The sequence below is a fragment of the Grus americana genome, chromosome 8 (genome assembly GCF_028858705.1).
Source record: "Grus americana isolate bGruAme1 chromosome 8, bGruAme1.mat, whole genome shotgun sequence".
In the NCBI taxonomy this organism is placed as follows: domain Eukaryota; kingdom Metazoa; phylum Chordata; class Aves; order Gruiformes; family Gruidae; genus Grus; species Grus americana.
The window spans coordinates 17,087,310-17,113,598 of record NC_072859.1 but is presented as its reverse complement, the minus strand read 5'-3'; the positions used below and the strand labels follow the sequence as shown (position 1 = coordinate 17,113,598).

At 40.8% G+C, this 26,289-nt stretch overlaps 1 protein-coding gene across 3 annotated transcripts; it reads left to right on the top strand.

Annotated features, from left to right (window-relative positions):
- Window positions 1-101: 101 nt before the first annotated feature.
- On the top strand, window positions 102-26,249 carry LOC129209085 (very-long-chain enoyl-CoA reductase-like). 3 transcript variants are annotated; one of them, XM_054832881.1, is made up of 14 exons: window positions 102-378; window positions 791-875; window positions 12,160-12,210; window positions 12,703-12,754; window positions 13,090-13,134; window positions 14,479-14,582; window positions 16,611-16,726; window positions 16,845-16,950; window positions 21,429-21,501; window positions 21,589-21,632; window positions 22,995-23,052; window positions 23,788-23,876; window positions 24,898-24,943; window positions 25,043-26,249. In XM_054832881.1, exons 4-14 carry the CDS (start codon window positions 12,739-12,741, stop codon window positions 25,168-25,170), a joined length of 825 nt encoding a protein of 274 aa, XP_054688856.1. In that variant the 5' UTR covers window positions 102-378; window positions 791-875; window positions 12,160-12,210; window positions 12,703-12,738; the 3' UTR covers window positions 25,171-26,249. The 3 variants fall into 3 exon arrangements, with proteins under 3 accessions (XP_054688856.1, XP_054688854.1, XP_054688857.1); XM_054832879.1 differs by lacking the exons at window positions 102-378; window positions 791-875 and adding an exon at window positions 2,074-2,152; XM_054832882.1 differs by lacking the exons at window positions 102-378; window positions 791-875 and adding an exon at window positions 8,061-8,507.
- The last annotated feature ends 40 nt before the right edge of the window (window positions 26,250-26,289 follow it).

Genomic DNA, 26,289 nt, shown 5'->3' with positions numbered 1-26,289 from the left:
CGCCGCCCCTCACGAGGCGTTGCCCTCAGCGGGCAGCGCCCCCTGCAGGGCGGTGGAGCACGCGGGGCGGGGCCTTCCGAGAGCGGGGGTTGGCGGGAGCAGCTCGGTCCGTGCCGCCGCGCACCGGGCAGGTTCTCAGAGGGCCGCGGCACGGGCGGGCTGTGACGGCTGCTGCGCTGGGGTCTGTGTGCCGGTCCGGCCCGGGGGGGGAAGGGGCCGCGGGAGACGGCCCCGGCGTCGCGCCCTGAGGAGCGCCTGGGGTACACGTGGCTCTGCCGGGCGGGAGCGACCCGCGGTTCGGTAACACCTCCGGGCCGTGAGTCGCTCCGGTGGACCCCGCATAATCACCTTACCAACATCACTTGGCTGCTCTGCAGGGTTAGTAAAATTAATGAAACCTTCCGAATTTTAGTCGTTACTCTTTTAAGTGACACCCGTTGATAGACACTGAGATAAAAAGCCCAAAAAAGGAAACCAAATGCTTATTTAGTTTGGTTATATTTACAGTTTGATGAAACTCCAGTTTTACACCGGCTGATTTCGGTGAAGATGCACTGAGTGAGACCTGATGGTTTACAGTTTGGGGATTTTTTTTTTTTTTTAAGACCATGTGGCTCCTGGAAAGCCACACTCTGAACATTAAAGTCCTTCTGTATCAGAGATTGAAGGGTGGGTTGCTTTGGGTTTTTTTTCCATAACTACAGTTAAAGGGAACAGTAAGTCACAAATTGTAATGTTGCTGCCAGCACAGGAATTTGAATTGTGTTCCTAACAGATTTTCCTTCCCCAGGCTGCATGTTGCGCTAATACAGAGAACCAATTTGCATAACTTCTGTCAGTCTGAAGCACTGCCTCATCACTTTCTGGTACAGAAGGTTAGTTTAAATGTTCTTTATATTTGTGTTCTTAGTACTTTTCTGTATTGGATTACTTTCATGTATTTGAAACATTTTCCTCATTGTATGAATACAGAGCATCTGGAAGTGAAATATACTGAAAGAAATGTCAGGTTATTTGGAAAAGCAGTAATTTTGTTTTCTTTAACATAAAAGTCCAGAAGGTTTAACCTGGCCCAGCGGTTAACCATCCAGACTCATAATCAGCTTGAGAAGGAGCCTACACCTCCATACACTTTCACAGGTTTGCCCATATTTACGCTAGTGAATTCTGTCCTTTTGGGTCTTTCAGATTGGCCTTCTGGCTTTCCAGTAGAGGCCTTTTCTTTTGGTGAAATTTATTCTTTGATATTTCATTTAAGTAGCTTTGACGGTGGTAATTCTATGGAAGCAGGTTAAATTTGGGGATTGCAGAAGGTTTTCAAACAGTGCATAGCATAAAATTTTCTGTCTAATGGAAATTTATAACAGTGAAAAAGCAATGTTTCTTTATAGCATTGTAGAATTTGCTGATATTTAATTACCTTAGCTCAAGAAAAAGGATATCATGTAATGAAGAGTGGTTGAAGGAAAAATAGCATCAGCCCCTCACTGTTTTATGCCATGCATCTAATTCTCAGCAGTGGCAGGAACACATCACAGGAGAAGAAAGGATCTCGGCTGAGTTCTGTTGTCAGTTCAATCGCCCCTGAAATGCAAGGTAAACTATCAGAGAAAGAAAGGAGGATGTTTTCTGGCTCTGATCAGTTGCATTTTTGCAGGTTATCTCATTAAGCTACTTCAGATCTGCAAAAAAATAGGAAATGCGATTGATTTCCTGCAGTAATTATGTAATGTTCAAAGGCAAATAACTTACCCTTTTGAATGAAATGCCACTGAATCGTCACTCCAGGCAGACGGGGAATACTATTCTCCTCTCCCAGTTTTTGAACACTGGCAGCTGCAGAAGTTGGCTGGTCCGAGCTACCGGCGGTGCCCCGCACTGCTGCAGACTGCCTGAGGTACCACTGCTGACTTTACATGGAATCGTTTTAGCAGCCGCCGGACGCGCTCTGCCGGCGGCAGCGGCCCGGGGCGGGGCGGGGGGTCTGGGCACCGCCTCCCCCGGCCCGGCGCTGCCGCCGGGAACCCCCCCGGCGGGGGCCGGGCGCCGTCTGATTGGCCGCAGCGCGGCGGCCCGGGGAAGGTGCCGCGGCGGCGGCGGCGCGGCGGCGGTAGCAGCCCGCAGGATGGGCGGCAGAGCCGGCTTCTTCGAGGTGGGTGCGGGCGGTGCCGCGGGGCAGCGCGGGGGGCGGACGGGGCGAGCCCGGGCCGGGCCCCGCAGCATCCTGCCGCCGGTGGAGGGGTCTGCACAGGGTGCCGGCGGACTCCTCTCTCTTCCCCCTCCATCTGCATTGAAACACCGGGGAGCCGGAGCCGTCCGCTCCCGGGTCTGGCAAGGCAAGGGACCGCCGCTGGAGCCGGGCGGAGGGAGCCGGGGGGGCACGCCGCCCGCCGGCGTTTCCTCGGGTCGAGGGGGCAGAAGCGGCCCCCGCCCGTCCCGTCCTTCCCTTCCCCGGGCACGGTCCCCTCGTCGCTCCTCTTCCCCGCGTCCCCGGTGGTCCTCGGACGTGGCCCCGGAGAGAGGGCGGGGGGGGTTCCCCGGTCTCCAGGTGAGCTCTCGGCGGTCCGCGGAGGCGCCGGATCAACGGCTCTGGGCTTCCCGCGGATCCTCCCGAGGGTAGCGCCGTGGTCTGCCTGCCGGGGTGGGTCTGGCAGCGCATCCCAGCCGTAAGGAAAGAGCGAGAGCGAGGAATGTTCTCGGCACCTTCTGTCCCCAACTTCTCGGAAGACCCTGTCGCCAGCCGCTGTGCGCCTCGCCGAGAGCCGTCCCGCGAAGCCTTTCGGCCCGGTGCAGGCGTGCCGCCGGGGCGGCTCGGTTCGGCAGCACGGAGTCGGCGAGGGAGTTGGTGCGCTGGCCGAGAGGATGGCTCCCAGCCCGGCTCCCCTCGGCGGCGCAGCGCGGCGCAACGCGCACCGTCCGGCGGGGAGGAGCGAGGGCTCCACCGGCCCTCTGCTAGCACGGGGCGTTCGAGTCTGGCGTGGGAAATGAAAAATAGCCGTACGGAGTTTCGTACAGTCAGCTTCTTGCGTGTAGAGAAAGTGCAGAGTAACATGCACGTGGGGAGTGTGAAAGGGTAATGTGTCTCATCAACTTATATGAACGGCCACACCGACTCTTTGCTAGAATTAATTAGGCTGGCTAATAAAAAAATTCTTAGAGTGGCTTGTGTTACAAAACCAGGTCAGTATGAGCTAAATGGCAGCAATCCCAAATGTGTTTCTGCAGGCTTACACTTCAGTTTCTCCAGCACAACTCACCTAAAAATGAACGCAGTTCCCTACCCCATGCAAAATACAAAACAATGGTTGTTATAACATTAACGGAATCCAAAACAACCTGACAAGCAGCTGTTCCTCTACTTACCATGACCTAAAAGTTCATATTTTGCTTTTCAAAGCTATAAAAGTGTTCTGGACATCACAAACAATTCAGCAAGCTAAGCTGTCTCTAGCTCTTGTGGTTGTGGTGTAGGCACCTGCACCGTGCCTTTTCCTCTGCAGTGTTGACTTCCCTGTTTTTTTAGGAAAAGCACCCAAGCTTTCCACTGCCTCCTGCATTTCTACCAGTGTCCCAAACTCTTGTGAGAGCCAAATGCAGGAGCGGGCACATGTGTATTACCCTCCTGAATGTCTGCGGTGATTGTCTGGTCTGCAGGTTTGCTCTACTGCCTTAGCCGTACTGAACTTCTGAATAGCATTTGTTACTTAGAAGGCCTCAAAAGCACAAACATCATTATTGTTACCTGATTTTGCAGATGGGGAAACACACAAAAGTGTGACCTGCTCCATCCTACTAGGCAGAACAGTAGCAGGAGATACAGGTCTTTTGAGTCCTAAATCAAGATCCTGTGTCTAAGCAACACTAATCCAAACTCAGAATGCCTCATGAATTTACATCTCAGCCTTGCATGTCTTAGTCCTTTTCTCTGTACAGCAGATAACGGGTGGAAACAGATTTGCCTAGCTCATCCAGTGTATGTCTGAGCTGACTCAGGGTGTAGGATGTGGACAAAGACAGCCTAGGTAGCACTGAGCAGTGGTGTTGCATATCGCTTTCTGCGCTGTTCTCCCCACTGATTTGCTTTCTGTTATAAATTCATTGAATTTGAATTCTGAATTGCATTTCCTCACCATGCATTCAGAACTGAGCTGTTAAAAGAGAGAAGGTGTCCCACCTCTCCCAATGTTTCCTGGGGGGAGAATCTTTAATGGCGTTACGAACATTAGCGCTCTCTGATTGAGGTACTGTATAGTTCTGTACTTCTCCCTGTACATCTCTAAACCATTTACCCTTTATTGCTCTTCTGTGCTGCTTTGTTATAAGACGCATGAAGCACTGTACAATCACCAAACTGTCGCGGTCTGAATTTTTTAGAATATGACTGTTACAAGTTTAGCAGAGGCTTTTTGGTGGAATATTTCTTTCTGTTTTGTTGAGTTTGTGCATTTGATCACACTTGGTACACAATCAGTTTCATAGGTTCCTGAGTATTAAAGGAAGGTCCTCTCCCTTATGCATGAATCAAATTACTCTTTGGTGAATGGTCCTACAAAAAGATGGGCAAGAACATCAGCCTGACTATGAGTGCTGAGGCACTGGTTGTTAAGTCCCTTTTTTTCTTTATGAGAGTCTTTCTCAGCACAGCTAAAGACAGAAACATAAAAAAAATAGGCAACATTGTATTGAAGTGACTATTAAGACGCTAGTGAAAGGCAGATTCAGCTGTGACAGTACCTTTAACCCTTATTTTGAATTGGCTGTGTTCAAACTTAGTACCAGAATTATGAGCAACCACCTAATTAAGCTGAAGTATGCTGGACCTAATGGATGGACAGCAAAAAAACCGGAGTGGCTGAATGATTTCCCTCTACTTATGAGATGTCTGTATTAGAATTGACATGCCAAGTCAGGTCCCTGTGCACCTAGACCTGTGTCTCGATGGCTGCCTCCACACTCCTTACTCTGTAATAATGCCAGAATAGGTCTTGTTTACCTCAGGTATTGGTATGTTTCTAATTTCACCTCAGCTTTTTTATCACTGATAGCTCAGGGGAAGCTTAGCAAGGACAACTACAATTTAAAGAAATATGTGCATACCTGAAAGTACTGCACCTGATAATTTGAGGAGATTCACCGCTGAATATGATTTGTGATAGAGACTTGTATCTAGGTAATTAATATTCTCTAGGAGTGCTCATTTCACCAAATTAATTAGAGACCAATTCTTCTGACCTATTTTAGATATGTTTCAGAACTTACGATGCAGTTTATCCTAAAAGTGCCTGCTTTTCTCCTTTCCATACAAAGGATGTCTACGTGACATGCTCAGATGTAAATGTCTGTAGTAGAGAGCTCTGAAGTTAGGCTAATGAATTCTACCCTTTCTTTCTATTGACAGGTTTAGGTCTTCAAAAGCATTTCATATAAAGAAAATAGTATGGTGCTCTGACTTCCTAGAGGAAAGATACTCGAACAAATACACTCATACCGTAGAAAATTAGTGTCGTAAGAGCCACAGTTATACTTTTGCTTCTTTAACTGGTTTGGATGGGAAGTGCCTTTTGTGAGCAGTGATAACCAAAAACATTTTGGAGTCTTCACTCCCTGAGGATAGATTGAACTGACATATGTAGTGCAGTCTAAAAGCAATAATGTACTGGCCCCCCTTGCTGGCATTTCAAGTTTCTCCCCCTTCTGACTGTGATGAAAACCCTCTGAATGCAAGGGGGGGGGTGACTGCTGCCTAGCTAGCATTGCTGAGATGTCACAGCTCTTGTTACAAAGGTTTCTCCCACTCAGAGCTATGCTGTCTAAAGCCTCATCAAGAGTACTGAGAGCAAGTGCCAAAAGTGGGACTGCAGAGGATTTTAAGATTCTGTATCCTCCAAGAGCTGCCTGAGAAAGACATGGCCACATATGAGATATTTGAACAGTCATTTAAAGGGACACTGCTGAAAATTGCCCTGCTATTTGAAGAAAACTGCTCTGTTTTCATGAGTAATGCATCAGATTATTGTCACAGAAAGAGATCAGAAGATAAGGAAAAACATTCTCCCTTTCTCTTCCCTTACCCCTTCTCCACACACTTACCAACACTTTCTACAGTCAGTTGTGCTGCTTCATTTAAAAGACAGCAACTTGTCCTTTTTCCCTATGGAGTTTGAGAGAGAAACTTTTAATTTTGTATAGGAAAATATGATGGTAAAACATTACTTGGCAGGAAGTATCTGGAGCTACTCAGAATTTGAAGGCCATGTTTGAAATAAAAAGTCTTATTTTAGAAAAAGATAGACTTCTTTGAAGTATATTTTAAGAAATTAATACAAATCTTGTGAGTTTCCCTGTCAGTATAAGGGCTCCAAACTTCCCAGGGCTTCCTGCCCTGTCAAAAGACAGCAGACCCATCATTGGTACCTCTAGGTTAAAAAAAAAAAAAAAAAAAAAAGGAAAAATCTCTCTCCAATTCCATGTCAAAAGCACACACTGGATGTACATTTTGACATCCATACACCAAATAATCCATGGAGAGTAATAATGGAACTATAGGTACTGAAGTTCAACATTGCAAATCACAGTCCTGATGCAAAGAAATGATTGTGATTTCACAAAGAATTTATAAACCTCTTCTACCTGAATATTGTCTTTGTAGAAAATCGCCAGAAACTAAAGCCCTGAGGCAATGAATATTCTCTGTTGTGCATGGAAAAGGCTACACAGTGGTGTTGAAAAACCTGGATGTCTGCTTAGTGTTGAGTCAAAGCTGGCTTAGGTCTTCAGATGGAGGCTCTCCAGTCTGCTTCATAGTGACAGTGATGTGACCCTTCAGTATCCCTGGGAAATTGGCAACATGCAGCCCTGTCTTAGCCAGTGTAAGTAAATACCCACTGAGTCAGTATTAACTGGTGCAGGTTCCTTTCCCATCTTGTGTATCCCTTGGAAGATGTCATGCTAGTAAAAGCTGGAAAGCTTTCATAGGCTTTCAAGACCCAGAGTTCACTGTGAAAGCACAGATCTCTAACAGCTCTTCCATTTTGTGAAAAATAAAGCAGCCTCCCGCTCCAAGGGAATACACCTTCCTTTTCCTTCCTGACCGTTCTTATGCAGACTTGTTTTATCACCTATCAAATATATAAATGGATTTATCTTTCTGAAGGATGACGGTTTGTACCTCTACGCCTGTTACCATCCTCAGGTCCAGGTCCACAAAGTGACTTGGGGTTTGCCATGCCCTCAGGTTAGGCACCCATCTCCAAGAGCGGATATGACAATTTGGTTAAGATATCCAAGTTTACTTCAACTCTACTGCTTCACAGTCAGGTATCCCAAAAGGCACTCACTGTAGGGAAATGCTGAACAGAATGACAATGGAAGGGAGTAGTGCTTGAAGCCGCCCAGAGAGACAGGAATTCAGGATTTCTCTTTGGTAGGAGACTGCCCTTTTCACTGGAATACAATTCTGTCCTCTCCTGCCTGTACTTTTTTGGTCTCTTGAATCCTTTATTCCTTGCTTGGTGGCCCAAGCCACCTATGGGAGGAGTGGGGAATGGCAGAAGACAGTCTAAAGTAATTTTCCCACTTCCTGGCAGTGCATCTGACCTTTACATACACAGCATGAAGAACTAGATCATCTCCTTTGCTGACAGTTTCATTCAGAAATATGCTGTGCATTGTGCTGACCTTGGATAATGATGTTTACTGGATCAAGGTCCTTGAGGATTTAGATGCAAGCATGCCTAACTAACAAATCAAACACGTGGAAGAAATAAAAATGTACTATGAGTTTCAGCACAGTTCAGACAGTAGCACTCATTGGCTTGCACAGGAGCAGAACTTAGGAAGCTGAAGAGTAAGTACTTGATGTGTCTTGTGACCCTGTAAATGTTAGACATCTAAATTATACAAAAGTGAAATTTAATTGTATAAAACATTTTGAGTATGGCTGTCACTGTATCTCCTTTCTTTATAAGATTCTGATAAGATTCTAGCCTCATGAATAGGAACCAATTGCTTCAGAGAGCTAAGGCTTTACTTAGTTGGACTACTTACAGAATAAGGCACAGCACTCCATAGGTAAGATGATGAAATTCTGCTTTGTGGTTAAACATTTGCCTTGGTTCTGCTCTGGGAATTCCTCACACAGCATGTGGCTAAGCTATGGAACTCCCCGCCTCAGGACACTGTGCATGCAAAAAGTTTACACAGGTTTAAAAGGCAAGTGGATAAACTACTTGAGGCAAAATCTGTGAAAACCTATTAAATACATAGGCAGCACTTCTGGTGCAGGAAAATTGCAGTCTCTGTGTCTATCTCTTCTCTTACTCACAGTCACTATGTTCTTGCCCTGTTTTATTACTTTTTCCGAGTCACCTGCTGCTGGCCGTATCAGAAAGAAAAATAGCATTCGAGATGGCTCCTTAGACTCATCTTCTGCAACAGTTTGTACATTCCTGTGCAAGGGAAATTTCAGACTGAAAGTAATTTGTAGCAGCACAAACACAGTTTTCAGTGTAAGTACACTTACAGCATTTTCCCTTTAGCTTAGTGTGATCTTACAGTAGGGCCTATCAAGAATAACTTTCTTGAAGTCAATAGAGTTAAGCCAAAGGGAAAAATAAAACGTTTAGAAAGATTTAATTAGGACTAGGGCAACCGCTGGATTTTTTTTTTTAGTGTAAATTCAAGGAACCTGACTTACGTAAGCACTCTAATAATTCAGGGAGAATTCATTCTGCATTACTCTTTCTTGGGCTGCTTGGTTCCTAAACCGTAAAATAAGCATTTTTTTAACTGAGTAATTTCAAAAGAAATCAATACAGTATATGCTTATGTCAGTGCTCACAAAATCTCACTCAGCTACAGTTTACTGAATCTGAGTACAAATGGCTGCAAATAAAATTTCCAAGATGCACAGACATGGTAAGTGTGTCAGTATTTTGGTAATAGTTATCACATAATTTCTGAAGATCTGTTGATCCTTAAGCATTTGATATGGCTCTAAACTGCATGAATTTGATTGGCTATATTTTTGTAATCCTGTTGCAGGGACACTGCATCTTAAAAATATTTTTTAAACGGTGTTTGTTCAACTGTTTTTTGCCTATGAATAAGCTTTCCCCCATTTTATTTTCCCCTTTTATTTTCTGAAAAAAAGTTTAACAGTTGAATGTACTTTGCTTATATCATATATTGATTATTCTTTGCCTTTGACTTGTTCTAAACAATAATAATAAAGAATTTCTGGTTTTAAAGACACTATCAATCTTTGATTCTCATGCACTAGAACAAATTTGTCTTCTAAACATTGAAGATATATATTTATAGTCACTTATAAAAGAGTTTTAACATAGCTATCTTGCACAAATCTGCCTATTGATTAAGTTATACGCAAAGTAGTTTCAGAGCAGCCATAATTTAAAATGCCTTTAAAAATTCACCAAATAAGTGGACTGTAATTCATACTGCACTAGTGCAGGCCAACAGTCAGCGTCCTATTGTGCTAAATGCTTTGGAACCACATAGAAATTAAAGTTCTCTAAGCCAAACAATTTATGTTTCAAAGGGATGATACCCATCAGTAAGTGTTCCAAGAACAGATTGCTGGGTACCTAAAAACTGTTGCCAGCCAATACATTAACTGTCTTGGTGCTGCGCCTGAAGACTGGAAACACTGTGTTCAGTGCTACGTGGGTTCCTGTGATTGGCCTTTATGTTCAGAAAGATAACATTTCTTGCCTTGGATCAGGCTTTTCTGTCTGTTATGCAGGGAACATCTAAACACTGGGGGATGTTCTGATACAGCTAAGAGGCATGATAATTAGAGGAAACAGTCACCTTGTTTTCACTCTGTCATCACACAACTTTCTATGGACTGGAGTGGAATCTAAAGCTGTGTTCCTGCATCCTTCTTTCTGAAAAGGGAAAGAATGTTTGATATTTGCTTAGATCCTGAAAGTAACTTGTTCCAGTGTTTGGCCAAGCTCATGGTGAAAAAATTTCCTTGTATCTGCTTGGATTTTCCCATATTGCAACTGGCGTCCACTGCCTCTCACCATTATCACTGTGCACCTTCAAGAAGAGTCTAGATTCATCATGTCTATAGGCTCCCTTTAGGTATTTGAAGAAATGGGCGAGTACAGGCAGATATGTCAGTTTGGCACTTCAAAGAGACATGCTGGAATAGAACCAAATAACAGTATAGAAGGTCTTGGATGATTTGTTTGTTTTCCACGCTGATTCCAAAGGTTCACAGAAGTACCTAAATTTCTGTACAGCCACTCCCATGAAAATCACAGAGCAAAAGAAAATGCTGTATAATTTTCAGTCTGGCCTTGTGCATAATGAGAATAACCCAATTAAAAGAGCACAGGTGCCAGAAAAATATCCAAACCACTCTGTAATTGGCCTAGAGAAGATTTCTCTAATACAGCCACTAAAGACCATAGACTAAAACTGCCCCTGGGGGATTCTGATTCAAAATGTGTATGCTGGGAGTGGGTGTGGAACAGGAAGGAGACTGCTAAAACTGTGGGTGCTGCTGCAGTCTTTAGGGCAGCCCGATGATATTCATTGACAAAAGAGCTTTGAGATACACCAAAGGTTTCGATAATCCCTGTGGCAGCTCAGCATCAGAAGGGACAAAAAATGGTTTTCAGCCTCCACAGTACTTGTTCTGTGGACTGCAAGAATCAGAATGCTGTGTTCCAAGAACAGCCCTCTAGGAAGGGCTCATTTGCTTTCCCATGGAGATGTCTCACAAATAGAGACGTTAAAACTTGAAATTTGTGTTATTTCAAATATAAAAAATGAAGGGAAAAAAAAATCCCAATAATCTGTCACACATTCATTATGTATCACAAAGGAGGAAAAGTGTTTACTTCCCTTGATGTCCCACTTAGAGCTTACAATGCACAGGTAGAAAATACCACTGCATTAGTATCCCTTGTGGAGATCAGATTTGATACGTCTGGCGGGAGCTGAAGTGCTCCATTACTGCACCAATAGAGAAGGAACAATTTGGGACAAGTAAAACAAGGAAATAAGATACTCGAACCAACTGATCTCTTCAAAGCAACCCTATTAGAAAGATACTGGACTGTGATTTCTATTTTTAGTAAGGAATCATATTTAAAGTCTAATGTTAATCTATCCTCTTGGCCAGTTAATACCAAACACAATTAATGCTAGATGTTTATTAAAAAAAAAAAAAACCCCAAACTTTTTTGGTACCAAGTAATGATAGTCCCAGTCATTTAGTGTGACAGATAAGCTTTAGACTTTCACTCTTAGCTATACCACAAAGTTCCATTACAGCGTTTGATGAGAACAAATGAAATTAAAATGCCATCACTGTATTTTAGGGTTTTGCTACAACTGGGCTTTGAAATGTCTGGGGACTTTTTTGCTTGTCTGTTGATTAAAATCATAACCTTTTGCCAAAGTGCCATTTGATTATGGAAATAAACTGCTCTTTGCTTTTCAGAGCTGTAGCTAAACCACTGCTTGGAACATAAAATGCTAATATGTAGTTACTAATACAGGTGATCTGAGAGGCAGGAGTAACACCGAACATTCCTGTAACAACCTCTTAAGGATTTGTGAAGTCCTGATCTTTAGCTGCATTTGTTCATTATGTCTGCTGATGTTTTCCACTCTCTTTACAATTAAAATATTCTGGGAACAATGCACATTAATCTTCAAGCTGTATGTACTCAGAATATTTGCTCACATGCATATATATACACATTTAATATTTTTTTCTTAAACTGCCTTTCTAGATCCACAAATCATAAACATTCTGTTCCTTAGTGATTCCTGCGAAATTTATCTATCCCTTAGTTGTTCCTCTTGCTCTAGCATAAGAAAATACCCCAGATCTATGTGTTTTGATCAATAAGTCAGCTACTTCTGCTTCTGAATATATCCAGGAAGACAATTTATTTGGCAAGAATTTTTTTTTTTTTTTTTTCAAGTTGAGTTCTTTGAGAACCTGGCTATGATTAAAGCTGTCTCTTGAGCACATCAGAAGTGTTTTTAACACAGTCCACAGATCAGAGAGAAATGGTGTCTCACTCTGAACAATGATTGTGAATTTGGGAATCAACTACAAGCTTAGAGATTATTTAGCCAATAATTAGTAATTATCATTTTGTGTCCTATCAGGTGGAAATCCTTGATTGGAAGACAAAGAAACAGCTATGCTTCCTAGATAAGGTAAAACAAAAGTCTGTTTAAAATGCCAGATGACTATTTAAAAATTACTAGCTTTTCTTAAGTAAACTTAGTATTTATGAAGGGTATTTCATCTCCTGATAGCCTTTCCTTGACCACGATTATGCACACTTCATACTGACTACAGAGTACTTCAACCCTTTTCCAGAAGGAGCCTTTGGGGAAAGAGCACAACTTCAGCTGCTTCACTAAGATGGTGCCAGTTGTGTCTTACTCACTCATAAGCCATCAAACTGTCACTGCTGTTGTAGTAACTCTTGATCACTGGTAGAGAAGCTGCCTCTGAAACAGATGTCACAAATTGTCCTCCCTTTTTCCTGTAAGAAATACTTTGAATCACCCGTGCCATCCCAGCCATCTGTAAAAAAGTTATACTGTCGCATTGTTTGAGTTACATTTCTACTTGAAGTCTTACACCTAGTAGTTGTCTTTCAAAATATGCATCTTAAATATGCTATATTTTTTGTTGCCTAGGTGGAACCAAATGCCACAATTAGGGAGATCAGATTGATGTTCCATAAATTATGTGAGTATAACTTTTGCACCAGTTCATATCACATCAGAATATCCACTATATAAATAGAAGAAAATTACATAATTTGAAACATGTGATGCATACACACATAATGCTAAGTAACCTGCACATGAATGCGATCACAGTGAGATTTCAGTATCATTTTTTATACTATCCTGATACACTTTTGTATTTTTTCTGCTGCATAATTTCTCACAGATATTCATGTTGAATAAATATTCCTAAAAATCTTTAACTAAATCTTATCTTGTTGTGTTGCATTCATTGTAATAGTGGATGATCTAAACCAAACATTGTATATCACACAATTCTGTATGGTCTTACAGATCCTCGGTGGTATCCAGCCAGGCAGTCGATAAAACTTGATCCAAGTAAGTACTTGTGAGGACTAGAGTAACAAAGCTCTGAGCAGGGGCCTGGCATAAAACGTGTACTTTGCATGGGTATTAGCTCTTAAGAATGAGTTTCCAGCTATGTTAATGAGCACTATGAAGGCTGAAGAGAATCCAGAACAAATTTAATTCTTTAGAAGCATTGAACAGAATTCCACCCATGTGCCTGGTGCTTGGTAATTAACTCAGGAGTCTGCACATTGTTCCAATGCACTTTCTAACTACTGAGCACTTTTGCTTTCAAGGCAGGCAGCACAGAATCTAGGTACTCATTTCCCTTAGCTGCAGTGAAATGATCTCCACAGTGATGCTCAGCTGGGAGTACTAAAAAGGGCTATGAGTTAGAGCTATCAATTCACATAATTCTCTGCTTTCAGGCAGGAATTACAGTTCTTTTGAGGTAAGCTAATGCAAAACACATTGCCATGGATGTAGGATTTGCTGACAAAGCTGATGCCAGCTGGCTGACTTAATTAATGCAGGTATTGCTACCAGAAGCCTCTTAGTACATGGCCTGGTGCACAAAAAGTCTAATTGCCAAACTGTGTTGGTTTATCTTAGCATTCAGTATAAAATGTAGCACTTTCTTCTTCTGCTCCCATTAAGCATAATTTTATTTGAACAGTCCCTTAAAAGTATGCTGGTGAAGATTAGTTCATTGTGTTGAATCTGTCCATGGAAAATAAGCTTATGAGTATCACAGTTCCTTCTTCAAACATCTACCTTGTCAGATTCCTCCATGGACTTATGTTGTGAGACTTGCCATGAGAAAATGGCAATCTCCTTCTGGAGATTGCCCCAAATCTAGGCATTAAAAGCTTGAGTAGTAGCTCAAGTCCTGAGGAATCACCTCCTAACTGGTGGTTTGGGAAAAAAGGAGGCAATGAAAACCTCTGTAGGAGAGCCCTCCAATCTCAGCTTATCCTAGCTTCTGTTTGTCTGATGATGAGCAATGAGAAGAGAGGAAGAGAGAGGAGAGAGGTGGAGGTGCAGCTAACTAAGAGGTCAGTAAACTACGTTAAAGGGCAGTGACCCACCAGCAAATTCTGCTGTAGCAGTGATGAAGCAAGTCTACTAGACTAGGCAGGCACATAGGATTGAGAATTCTCCTGTCTTGGTGTGAATAGAGGATCCAGGCTTATATGTGATTACAGGGATGAATTAAAATTAAGTATAAATATTCTTAGTTTGTTTATTGAGATTCCAATAAACCCATGTCATGTCAAAGAATCTCATAGATTGGTTAAAGAACAATGTGAAGCTAGTACGCTACCAAAGTGGACTTGAATTTCACTAAGATGTAATTACTTATTTCCTTCTCAGAAGGAAAGTCCCTGAGGGATGAGGAAATCCTGCAGCACCTCCCTGTTGGCACAACCGCTACCTTATACTTTAAAGATTTAGGGCCACAGATAGGATGGACTACGGTGAGCTATGCTTCAAGTCATAGCCATTTTAATGGCTATTGTTCCATAATTAAAACTTACATCACTTTTTGTCTCTCTCCAGTATTTCTGCATGATGCCTGCTCTGATAGTGGATGCAGGCAATCAATCCTCATTGCTTCAGTTCATTTAATCAGGGAAAGCAGTAACAGGATATTCTGAATGCCTAGTTCCCCAGGACAGCAGCAGTAGAAAACTCACTGCAGGGTAGGATGGCTCTACTGAACTAAGGTGCAGGTTCTCGGATTTAGATGTCTGCTGCAAAATCACTAGGAGCTAGGTGTCTAAATGCTTTTGAGGATCTGCTTCACAGGGCCTGTGTAACTCTCCTGCAAAGATCAGGGTTATATTCCTATGAGTTGTCCTGCAAAGCAGCATGTGAGCAACTTCACATATCAGTAATTGAAGTGACTTCAGCAGGAAAATGCACGAAAGTAAGATCAGTTAGCTGTCTGTATGTGGCTGCATCCCAGGATGCTACTGTCAGGCTAATGACATCTGATAATTTCTGCAATATTAGTAGCCACCACAAAGACCTCGCATATTTACTGTCTTAGCTGAAGTGCAAGTTCTGTCACAACTCACTTGGCAGGCAACGCAGCACTACTTTTTATGCAGTGAGTTGACTAGTGACTCTTCCAGTTCTTCAGAAGGTCTGTGATGCACATATTACACTAGTTCTAATGAAACAGCACAGCACGAAGGGAAAAGTACCCTGTAATTTAAAGGCACACTTACCATTTCTTAGCTATGAGACATTAATAAATTCTTGTGTTAATGACGAATAGCAAAGACAATATTCATAGGAGGTAAAATAAAAAATGTCAAATGTTCTGCAGGACTGACTCTTCACATCATTACTTTGGATGCAGTGCTGATAAATCAGGCAGCTATTACAGAAGCCAAAGAACAGTAAGACAAGCAAAAACTTGTAATGGCAATGTAGACTCCAAGACACACATGCATTAATATATACCAAAATAACACAGTGCAGAATAACACCAGATTTCTGCCATTCCATAATCTTTCCTTTACATTCTGTTGTCCCTGCCTTTCAAGGCATTCAAATGTAAGCCAGGAAATACTTCAGTTTTATCAAATAAAAAAGATAAACTTCTTATCTACAATCAAATCTGATCTTCCCCAGAGGAGATGCTGATTGTTACAGAAGTTGGTAATACAACTTTTCTGAGTGTCAAAATAACTAAACACATTAGAAAACAGTGTTTTATTTTGTTTGTTTGGGGTTTTTTTGACAGAAGTACAATCAATTTCCTTTCTTTTTCCATAAATGAGGTGTGGGCCTACCTTCCTCACTTACAGAAGCGTGGAAAAATCAACTGTTAATGTTTGGTCCAAAGTTAACTTCTATTCAAGGTGATGTTCCTAAGGCACACCTATCTGAAATGAAATCAAGTTAGATCATAGGTTCTTTGGTTTCCTCTTTTTTTTTCTTTGTGTTTAAATTAAAGATTGTTTGAACATAGAATGGTTTGATTGTTTCCTGGGACATCTGCTGTGCTAACTGTTCATACAGATGGGGTCACCTGTAAACACTTACAAGCTGTTTTTCCAGTTTAAACAAAATTCATTCGTTAGAAACAAAGCTCCTCTTTTTCAAGATAAATTCTTCACCAAATTTCATTTAGCCCAAAACAAAGCAATAGTTTTTGAGGGCAAGAGGAGGGTGAGAGCTGTGTAAATGTAACATGCATGCATATTTATCATGATCTCTCGGCTGCCATTATTATCTTTTCATACTCATGCTGTGTCACAGCTGCACCAGCAATGGCTGTTTGTATGCAACTGAGGCAAATGCATTGCAAAACATTTACGTGCATGTCTGCCAGTTCCATAGCCCAAGCCCAAACCTGCTATTCCTTCCCTGCCTCTCTAAATGCCATCCTGGGTCAGTGGAGGTGTTTATCCCACTGCATTAGTTATCACAAAGAAACCAAAGCAAAACCATCATCTAATTCAGCTGTCTAATTATTTTCTCTCTTTTTGCAGGTATTTTTGATAGAATATACAGGTCCATTGTTCATCTATTTTCTGTTTTATTTCCGCATGCCTTTTGTCTATGGACTGGATGAGAGGTTTACATCAAGCCCGCATCCAGTAGTTAAGTAAGTCCATTTGCAGGCTTGAGCAGTATTTCTTGTTAGCATTGTAGTCTTATTCCAAATGTCTTGCCACACTTGGTTTTTTAAGCACTCTTAAATGCTTTTGTCTTGCTGTTTCTAGCTTGGCATGTATCTGCCATTCTTTCCACTACATCAAAAGGTTGATTGAAACAGTATTTGTTCATCGGTTCTCCCATGGGACTATGCCACTGAGGAATATTGTGAAGGTAAATTGTGCCAGAATCTATCCATAGCCCCCCATACAAATCCAACCTAGCCAACCTATGCTCTGCCTCTGCAGCACAGATTTTCTGGTGTGGCTTTTGTAGTAATGCACTGCAAATCTCACCTATAAAGCTGTAGTTCTTTCAAAATATTTCTTAATATTGCTATTGTATAACCCACACGTTGGCATACTGTTATTCATGTTCTAGTAGTCTCATTGCTCTTTTAGAATTTTAAACCTTCAGCATACCCTTTCTTTCCACTATGCTAGCTCCTTGGGTGTGAAGGTTTTAGTAACAATGTTAACTTTTAAGGTAGCACAGGCAGGCACAATGTTGGGAGGGTTGCTTTTTTTTAAAAAAAAAAATAATTAAAAAAATCTACTTTTTGTAAGTCATTTTACATCTTCTTTTCCCCTAACATTCTCTTTGCTGTTAAGCAACTGTTAATTTACCTTTGATCTAGCGCAAAGCAGCTTGGTTGTTCTGCATTTCCTTCGCCCGCAGGAGCACTCCTGTTGCTGCTGACATGCAGACTCACTATTTCCTAGATGTCTGCCAAGTAGTACAGTGGACTGCATGGCTATGCATGGGCTGTAGTTATTTTACAGATGTTTGCAACAGAGTACACGCTGGTATTCAAAAATATACTTTATACTCAGGAAGACAGGAGATGATCATCTACAACCGGAAAAGCGTATAGTATAGTATCAGCATTTGGGTATTTCACATTTGGTATTTAGACAGTCCCTTGGAATTTGCATTATGGCAGTGATGCTACAAGCAGCTGAAGCTCTACCTTGTGGCTAACTCCTTACAGCTGCGCAGCAGCTCTGGTAGTTCTGGCAATAGCTTCATGCTTTCTAAATGGAAGGAGGGCCTGTAGTTGAGCAGTGGCCCTCAGAAAGAATCCTCCCTAGTAATTTACTGTGTTTTCTGCAGCTGAAGAGTGCAGAAATTCTTAAAAGGCTAGCAGATCTCTAAAAGACTTGTTCTTGATACAATAGTAGTAATGCATGCTAAACAGCAGATAAATGAGCAACTTCACCTTGAAAAAGAATCTGTACAGTGTGATAAATCTTCATTTTCTCACTGCCATCTCTGACAACTACACATTCCTTTCAGATCATACAAACTGCTTTTGCTAAAATTGACATTTCTACTAGTCATTCTGATCACTTTTACTTTTTCACCTTCTCAAGTTGGTGGTACTCACTTTCATCTGTAAAGTTGCTCACAGTTCTTCTACCTGCTTAGCAGTTCTTGGGTTTGATTTGCTTTTATAATTTCGTTGACTTTGGCGGTGTTACTCCAAAATTGTGCCAGTGAGAAAAATATCACATCCTCTTCCCTTTTTTTCTCTCGCATACAGATGGTAGACAAAGCTTCTTACTTTGTGTTTGATCACATATATAGCAGATATAGATAACTTATTTCCTAAGCACAATGGTAAGCTACCTTTAACAAGAGACACTTCAGTCTCAATAAGCAGAGATCAGAGATAGGAACTGATGTGATTTGTGATTTTCATCCTTTGTTTACTAAATGGAAATAGGAATAAATAATGCCATAAAATGCAGCAGGGGTTCACCAAAAGCAGTTCATGCTATATACTAACATAGCATAATTCTTTCTAAGATACATGATTTTTCTAGGCAATGCAAAGGTAGAATACCTAATTTATCTGGACTTAATCAACTGGCTCAAGGTAAATAAGATAGGGATTAAAATTACAAAAATTGCGTAGTGATAAAGGAACTAACTAAAGGAAAGGTGACAGTAGTTGTGCCAGAAAAGGATCTGTCAGACCTTTAATAATAGGGAAGTACCAGTGGAATGCCTCAAAGATTAGTGTTATGACTAGTCTTACTGAACATTTTCATGGGTAAAAAGAAGAGATATCGTCGCTTTCTATAAAAACATCTGGAGGAAAGAAAACAATAGACTTAAAGAAATACCATTTAAACCAGAAGACAATATAATGAGACAAACAGAAGGGTACATGCTGGTCATGAATAAACATAGGCAGGACATTAAGAAATAGTTTTGATCATCAGCTGAAGTAGAGAAGAAAAAAATCCTAACCATAACTTTGTAAACTTAGGAATAAATTATTTATGGGATCCCTGCAATATCTGAGCTTGATCCACAAAATCTTTTTATAAGAGATTGTTGTAAAGCTTTATTATTCACCTGGACTATGAAAGAGTCACAGAAAAAAAAATCTTTCAAGTGAGTTTATGAAGTCTGCATGTACTCTGCTGTTCCTATCTGAACCTCACCGGAGGCCTTTGTATGAGCAATAAGGCTTCTAGCGGCAGCTGGACATTTGTAGTGTTACTGCTAAGGACCTTAGCAGTGGCAGACTCCACTCATCTTAAAGCTCCTTTTCTTATAACTGAGGAATACTCTTGCAGTAAATCATGTTCTTTGGATTAATAGTACTTGTTGAGTTTAATTACAGCATGTATTGTTGGGAGCTGAACCATGCTAATTTTTTTATTTAATCTCACTTTAGTGAAAGCCATTGCCATGTGATCCAGCCTGTGCCAAGCCACGAAGTTAGGGAAAGGTTTTTCTTAAGATGCCATTCCAAGATTACAAGAAACTGTTTCCACCTAAGTTTGTACAGCAGTTAGTAAATTGTAGGTGATGGTGGAAGAAGCTAGTGTTAGGGAGGAAGCAGTAGTTTATGGATAGGCCACTAACTAGATTGTTCTTCACTGGAGTAATTCTTCTGGCTCTGCTGCTTTTCCTGGGGAAAAGGAAAGTCATCACAGGGAAGTTACTTAATCTCTGCTCTTTTGTCCCACCTGATCTGTAATTATTGGTTAATAATTTGCTCTTTCTCATCAGTTATCTATTAATATATAATCTCAGAGCAAGGACATAATATGTGCTTGTATTACAGCACACCCAAAAGGGTGTCTATTTTGTCTGAGGTGTCTGGGCATTTCAATGGTTCAATTAACTCAGAAAAGAAAGTGGAAATGCAACAGAATGTTTGATACAACTGTTTGCAGCAGATGGGGGGGGTTACCCCTCACCAGCATTTTCAGAAAAACACATCATCAGACACTGCAGTCCGTGTAGGCTGCAGACGCTGAGGTAATCACTTTTTGGGGTATTATTGCTAGAAATGCAGTTCTGGTGTATATATATATGGGGAAAAGGCTGCAAAATTCAAAGCCAAGAAAAAAGTTAAACCAGTCAGGAGAGGAAAGAATGTGGCCTTGGATAGAATTGTGGCTGTGTAAGCAGGAAAGGAAAGCTGTGAAGGAGAAAGCAGAAAGACCTAGAAATGTCTAAGGTATGTGAACCTACTGGAAGGCCAAGAAAAAAGCATCACCAGAAAGAGTTAAGAGGATCAGCGTTTTACCCAAGAGTGAAAGTAGGAGAGAAAATAGGGAAGGAAAGATAAGGGGAAGGAAAAGAACAGAAGTGGTGAAAGGAAAATAAAGAACTTAGTTTTGGCTTTGCTGAAGTCCAAGTGATAACCAAACATGCCCTAAAATGTTAAAAACTGAGGCACTAGGTTCTACAAAATCTCAACTAATGAGAGGCAAATTTATGAGTTGTCAACAAGGGTTAAAGTCTGTCTGCAAGAGAATGCCACCTAGAGGTGAGAGCACAGAAGAAAAAACGGAATGGGCCAAGAAGGGGCCTCCCTCCTACCTACAGATATATAAGGAGGGAGAAGATAACCTGTCACCAAGATACTGAAGCAGCAATGAGTGTCAGAAGAAAAAACGCAAGAGGCAGGGCCAGGAAGACCAAACACGAGGTAGAGATTGCCATTGTAAATAGTATTTTTCATGGATGAAGCCTGCAAACAAGCTCTGAGATTGGGCAGGAATGAGTCAGTACAGCCGTCAGTGACAGCTATGTTATCAGAGTTTAGAGAATGGAAGCTGGATCACAGAAAGCCTAGCACAGGAGCAAAAGGGACAAACTAAAGATATTGCAGTGAAGGCACAGAGGAAAGCATCAGGCATGATGACTTTAGGTAAGAAAAGTTAAAGCATGGGAAAGAAAGAAAATTATGGGGTGACAGAGAAGAGGAAAGGCAAGAGATTGGGCAATACAAAGTAATAAGCAGGGAAGAGAGCACAGTGCCTAAATCTAGTTTTACAAAGTCTCAGGGCTTAGCAAAACAAGCCTCTCTAACATACAGTCTGTATGGCACTTCATCTTTGGTTAAATAGCTTGCCAGACAAGATAAATTCGTTTTCAATGGTATGATCATACTTTCTAAAACTATTTAAAAACTTAACAGCTCCAAGATATTTGAGAGGAAATCTTACTCTATGAGCACTGCTTCCTTCTTGTTATTTCCTGTTGTCTGCTCCCACCTCACCACACTTAGTATGTATTATCAGCAACTTGAAGGAGCAGCCCAATTCGTTGTTATCAGTGGTCCTTACAGTGAACACTGGCTTAGAGGATTGTACTAAAACAAAGAAAAATTCCCTGTTTTTCAGAACTGCTTGTATTACTGGGGATTTGCAGCTTGGCTTGCTTATTACATCAATCATCCTCTTTATACTCCTCCTTGTAAGTAGCAAAATAACCCTCAATACAATTTAAGTAATTATGTGTTTGTGTATTAGTACTAATCACATGTAAACTTTTTTTTTACAGCTTATGGGAAAAAACAGATAAATTTTGCTGTGATCATGTTTCTGGTAAGTTTGTTGCTCTTTTTATAAAATGCTAAAACATGTTGCTTTATTTCTTATTTTGTACAAGTGAAGGATTGAGCAGGATAAGCAGATACTTGGAACTTGAAGACTTGGGACATACTATTAAAGCTGACCACTTGCATGGAGAATGGGTAAATCTGTCAGTTTTTAACGTGATCTTGTACACAAAGGAAGATTTTGATTCTGTATCCATTCCAAGACTGGGATATTTATCTGCTGGGATGATCTCTCATAGTCTTTAAAAGAATCCTGGAACTACCAGTTTGTAACACTAAGTGTCAGCGAGTTTGTTTCATGAACTGTTCAGTGAATGTTAAGCATCACAACAGATCATAAAACTCAGAGAACTTGCCAACTAAGAAAGTATGTTGCTGATAATTTCCAGGGATAGAGGTTAATTTTGCTGTGCTTCAGAAACTTTTTACAGCTTTCTTTATGAAGAAAAAAAATCTTAAGCCACTGTCTGTTCATTCTCACAGTTCCTAGGAACATTTCATACATGCAGAAGCAAGATTACCATAGCCAACAAAGATGTGTCCATTTTTCCTAAGTAGTGTAACTTGTTTAGAACATCAGCTGTTCATTTGCTTTGAGAAACTAATCATCAGTGACTGCAGGATCCCAAAGCAGCTTCCCAGTATGAAAATTCTGGGAGTTCATAATCTATTCCCATTTCATATAGACTACAAAACTGAAAGCACAGACCTGGGAATAAAACTCAGGAGCAATGACCACCAGTCATTTGCTTTAAAAGTTATGCTTTGCAGACACTGGAGACTGCCCATAATCATGTGTGTCATTTCAATACACTTTCTGCATAATTGATTGGGGAAGCATTATTTAAAACTAGTGGAGGAAGCTAGGTCAATTATATTTCATAATTCATATCAATTATACTTTAGAGAAGAAAACTTACTTCGAGTCCAAACCATATCTTCCTTGGTGTTTTAGTAACTTTTGAGAAACCAAAACTATCTAAATCAATTTTTGGGGTCTTTTTAAAAACATAATGATAACCAAAAGATAAAGCAAGTGTCTCCTGGGTTTACTTTTATCCCCTTTCGTTTATGGCCTTTAGGTCTCATGGGAATTATATAAGTAGTAAATTTGATCTTTTGGACACCACATTTGCTGGCAAATATCATAAATATATAACAGAATGTAATATGCATTCATGTTTGAACAAAGACATTCCATCCTCCTGTCAGACAGCAATCTTGGTTAAGTATATTTATTATGCTTATAATAGATTTTTTTTTTTAAAGTACCCTAGGAAATAAAAAAAGGATGAAGAGTAAATAGAAGGGAAGCACATTTTTAACTCCGCAATGCTTTGTCTTGCAGCTGTGTGAAGCTGGAAATTTTTCCATTCATGTTGCACTCAGTGACCTCCGGAGAAATGGTAAAAATCGCATTATCATTTTTCACTTTTGTGCAGCCATTCAGTACTTCTGCAGTTACTCTACCTCATGAAAGACCTGATCCTGGAGGGCATTGATAACCACCAGCTGACTGCTGTGGGAATGCAGGTTGCACAGCATTGTAAAGATTGGATTCTAGGGAAGATCAGACAGTGCAAGGAATCCAACACCAGACTGTTAAACAGTGCCTCTTACGTTACTGTAATTTTTATCGGTTAGGGCCAGGTTGTGTTGGGGGGAGCAGTTATATTAGTTACACTAGTACTGCAAAAGGAAGCAGTGCTAGTATAAGCTATGCTTTGGTGAGCAAGTGAAAGTGATTCCATTGGCTTCTAGAGGGGGTACAAGATCTCTGTGCAGGCCAGGATTCCTTGGGCATGAGCCAAATACCTTAGAGCTGTCGACTATGACTGCTAAAATCCCATTCTGTGGCAATCTGAGAAAATCTTTAACTTCTGTGTCCAAAATTTGAGGTACCTCTTCTTACAGGAGTCACTGTGATCAAAGACATACATAGATGACTTTCTAATGCCCAGAACATTTCCTCACAGTTATCCTATTCCTTCTTGTGGGTCCAGAGGACATCCTGTTTTCCCACATCCTGCTTGTCCCTCTGACAGTGATGAGACACATGAGTAGGCAGAGCTGGGTTGTCTTTATAGGAAACAATATATTTAGGAGTGTGAATATTTTGTGATTTGTTTTCTAATCTATAGGATCCAAAACCCGTAAGATCCCATATCCAACAAAGAATCCTTTCACATGGCTGTTTTTCTTTGTATCTTGCCCTAACTATACATATGAGGTATGTATTTTCAAACAAGATGTTCAGATTTTAGTTTTGCTGAATATAATTTCATTTCTTTTGGGATGTTAAACATGGAAAAAAATCTCTGAAACAGTTCAGCTCGACACATTTCCTCTCCTTCCCTAAACCCCATGAAATCAGATTGCAGACAGGAAGTTGTCTGTTCTTCCTCTCCTCCTCTGAGGCAGTACTTAGGGGACTAACCTTAAACAGACAGCCCAGACCCTGGGCCTACACTTCAGTGTGGCTGCTAGACAAGACAGATACACTTTAAAGCAGTGCAAATTTTGCAGACAGGAACAGGGATATTGCCACTGAATATGTATTGCAATGACGGGATAGGAGGATCTGGTGGATTTATAACATAAGAGAGCCCAGGAAGATAGCGGGCAGACAAATAGAAGATATTGTGGTAGAGAAAATGGGGAAATAGATGAATAGAAGATATTGTGATAGAGAAAATAGGAAATAGGCCCAGGTTGTCTTCCCCATTTTCTTAACTTACACAGTTGTGTGGTGACTGCTTCAGAAGCTTGAATCAATTTATTGCTTCATATTCCTTAATCAGAAGCCAAACTCATGACTTGGTTCAAAAGCAGTTAAAACTGGTGCAACTCAGTGTAAAATTCACTCTTGCACAGAAGGACAGCATCAGGTTTTAACTTCAGTGGAGATTAACAGATATTAATGAGAACAGCATTTGGCCTCAGAAAGTTACCATTCCTCGTGCTGATGGAGGTGTGACAAATACAAATTAGGCAGAGAAACGGAAAGGACACTATGTTGTAATGCTTAAAGTTTTGTCATATAATAGCTATGGAAGCAAACACGAAGATTTTGTTTGTGATAATAAGGCTCTGTTCGCCTTTTTGGCTAAAGGTTATTAAGACTAGAAATTGATCTGGCTCACCTTGGCTTTTTTATTTACCTACACTAGGACAAGGTTGTTTTTGATCAATAGAGACATAAATGCAAATGCTGTCACCAGAAATATTTTAAATTTCCTTGGCCAAAACAGGTGGGGACCTGGATCAGTTTCACTATCATGACTCAGTGTGTTCCAGGTGAGTAATGTTTTGGTACATCACCCTGAAGTGATGTCAGCAACAAGAGTGTGTTTTTAATCTGATAATGAAATGTATTGTTTTCTTCCTCCCTTCCAGTGGGGCTGTTCACCTTGCTTTGTTTCATTCAGATGACAATCTGGGCAAAGGATAAACACTGCACCTACCTACGAGAATTCAAGGATTATCCAAGTCTTCGAATGCCAATTATTCCCTTTTTGTTGTAAAAAAAAAAAAAAAGGCTTAATTTGAACATTGCACAGAACATCTAGAAGAAAACCTCATAAACCTCCTGCCAAATAATTGAATTAATTTAAACATGGAGCATGTTGAATCTCCACTGCTGAGGGAAACTGTATGCACTTGAAAGCTACACTTCCTTACGTTCAAGAATTCTCAACTCAGAAGCACCTTTAAAAAATAAGGCTTCATTGCACAACTGGTAGTCGAAAGCCCCTACAGTTCACTGTAACCTGATTGACCTAGATTTTCCTGTACTAGTCTATTTAGATTGATGGATCAGAGATACAGAGATGTATGTGCTGAAAAGCAGCTCCAAATTTAGCAGTGGCATTCTGCAAGGCATAAGTACATTGGAACGAGGACACAGCAGCTAACTACTAGAGAGCTCAGCTCAGCCAGCACGGCCAGCTGGCCTGAAGGCAGTTGCATGATCTGCCTTCTTTGACTTGAAGAAGAGTGTGTGCTGCCTGGAGGCAGGTGCTTTGTAACAAATAACATTACCAAAGAATACGAATGGTTCCTGGAATAAAGAAATAGGCAATATCTCAAATACCTGATTTGGGTCTAACCCCTGATTTGCCAAAAGAATCTGAAGTAAGAGGTATTTGTAGTATTTGTGGATGTAACATCCTGCGTTGTTGGGCTGTTTGTTTGTTTTTAGACTTTTTTTTTAGTAAATTGCATACTAGTAAATAAGGTTCAGAAAATCTGATCTATGTTGTATCTGTGATATTTGGCCTGTTTTCATATAGCAAGTCCTTATGATACTAAAGGACCTTTTACCTAGCATTTTATGTCAGCATTCTCTGAATAATTTTTAATACGCTTTGTAAATACATGAAGTAACTGATAGTCATCAGAATGCTAGCTCCCTTCCTATTTTCAGAGCCAGGGAGAAAACATTTTGGACTTCCTGTGTTTTCTTTTTCACAAGATGTTCAGTGGAACTTAGTTGGGTTTTGTGCAAATCTAGTAAAAAAGACTATTGCAATCTATCTGAATGACATTTTAAAGAAGCTATTTTAGAATATGAAGAGAATGCATAGATACTGGTTTGTTTCATGATTAATTTATTTATCTATAATGGCTGTATAGAAAGATTT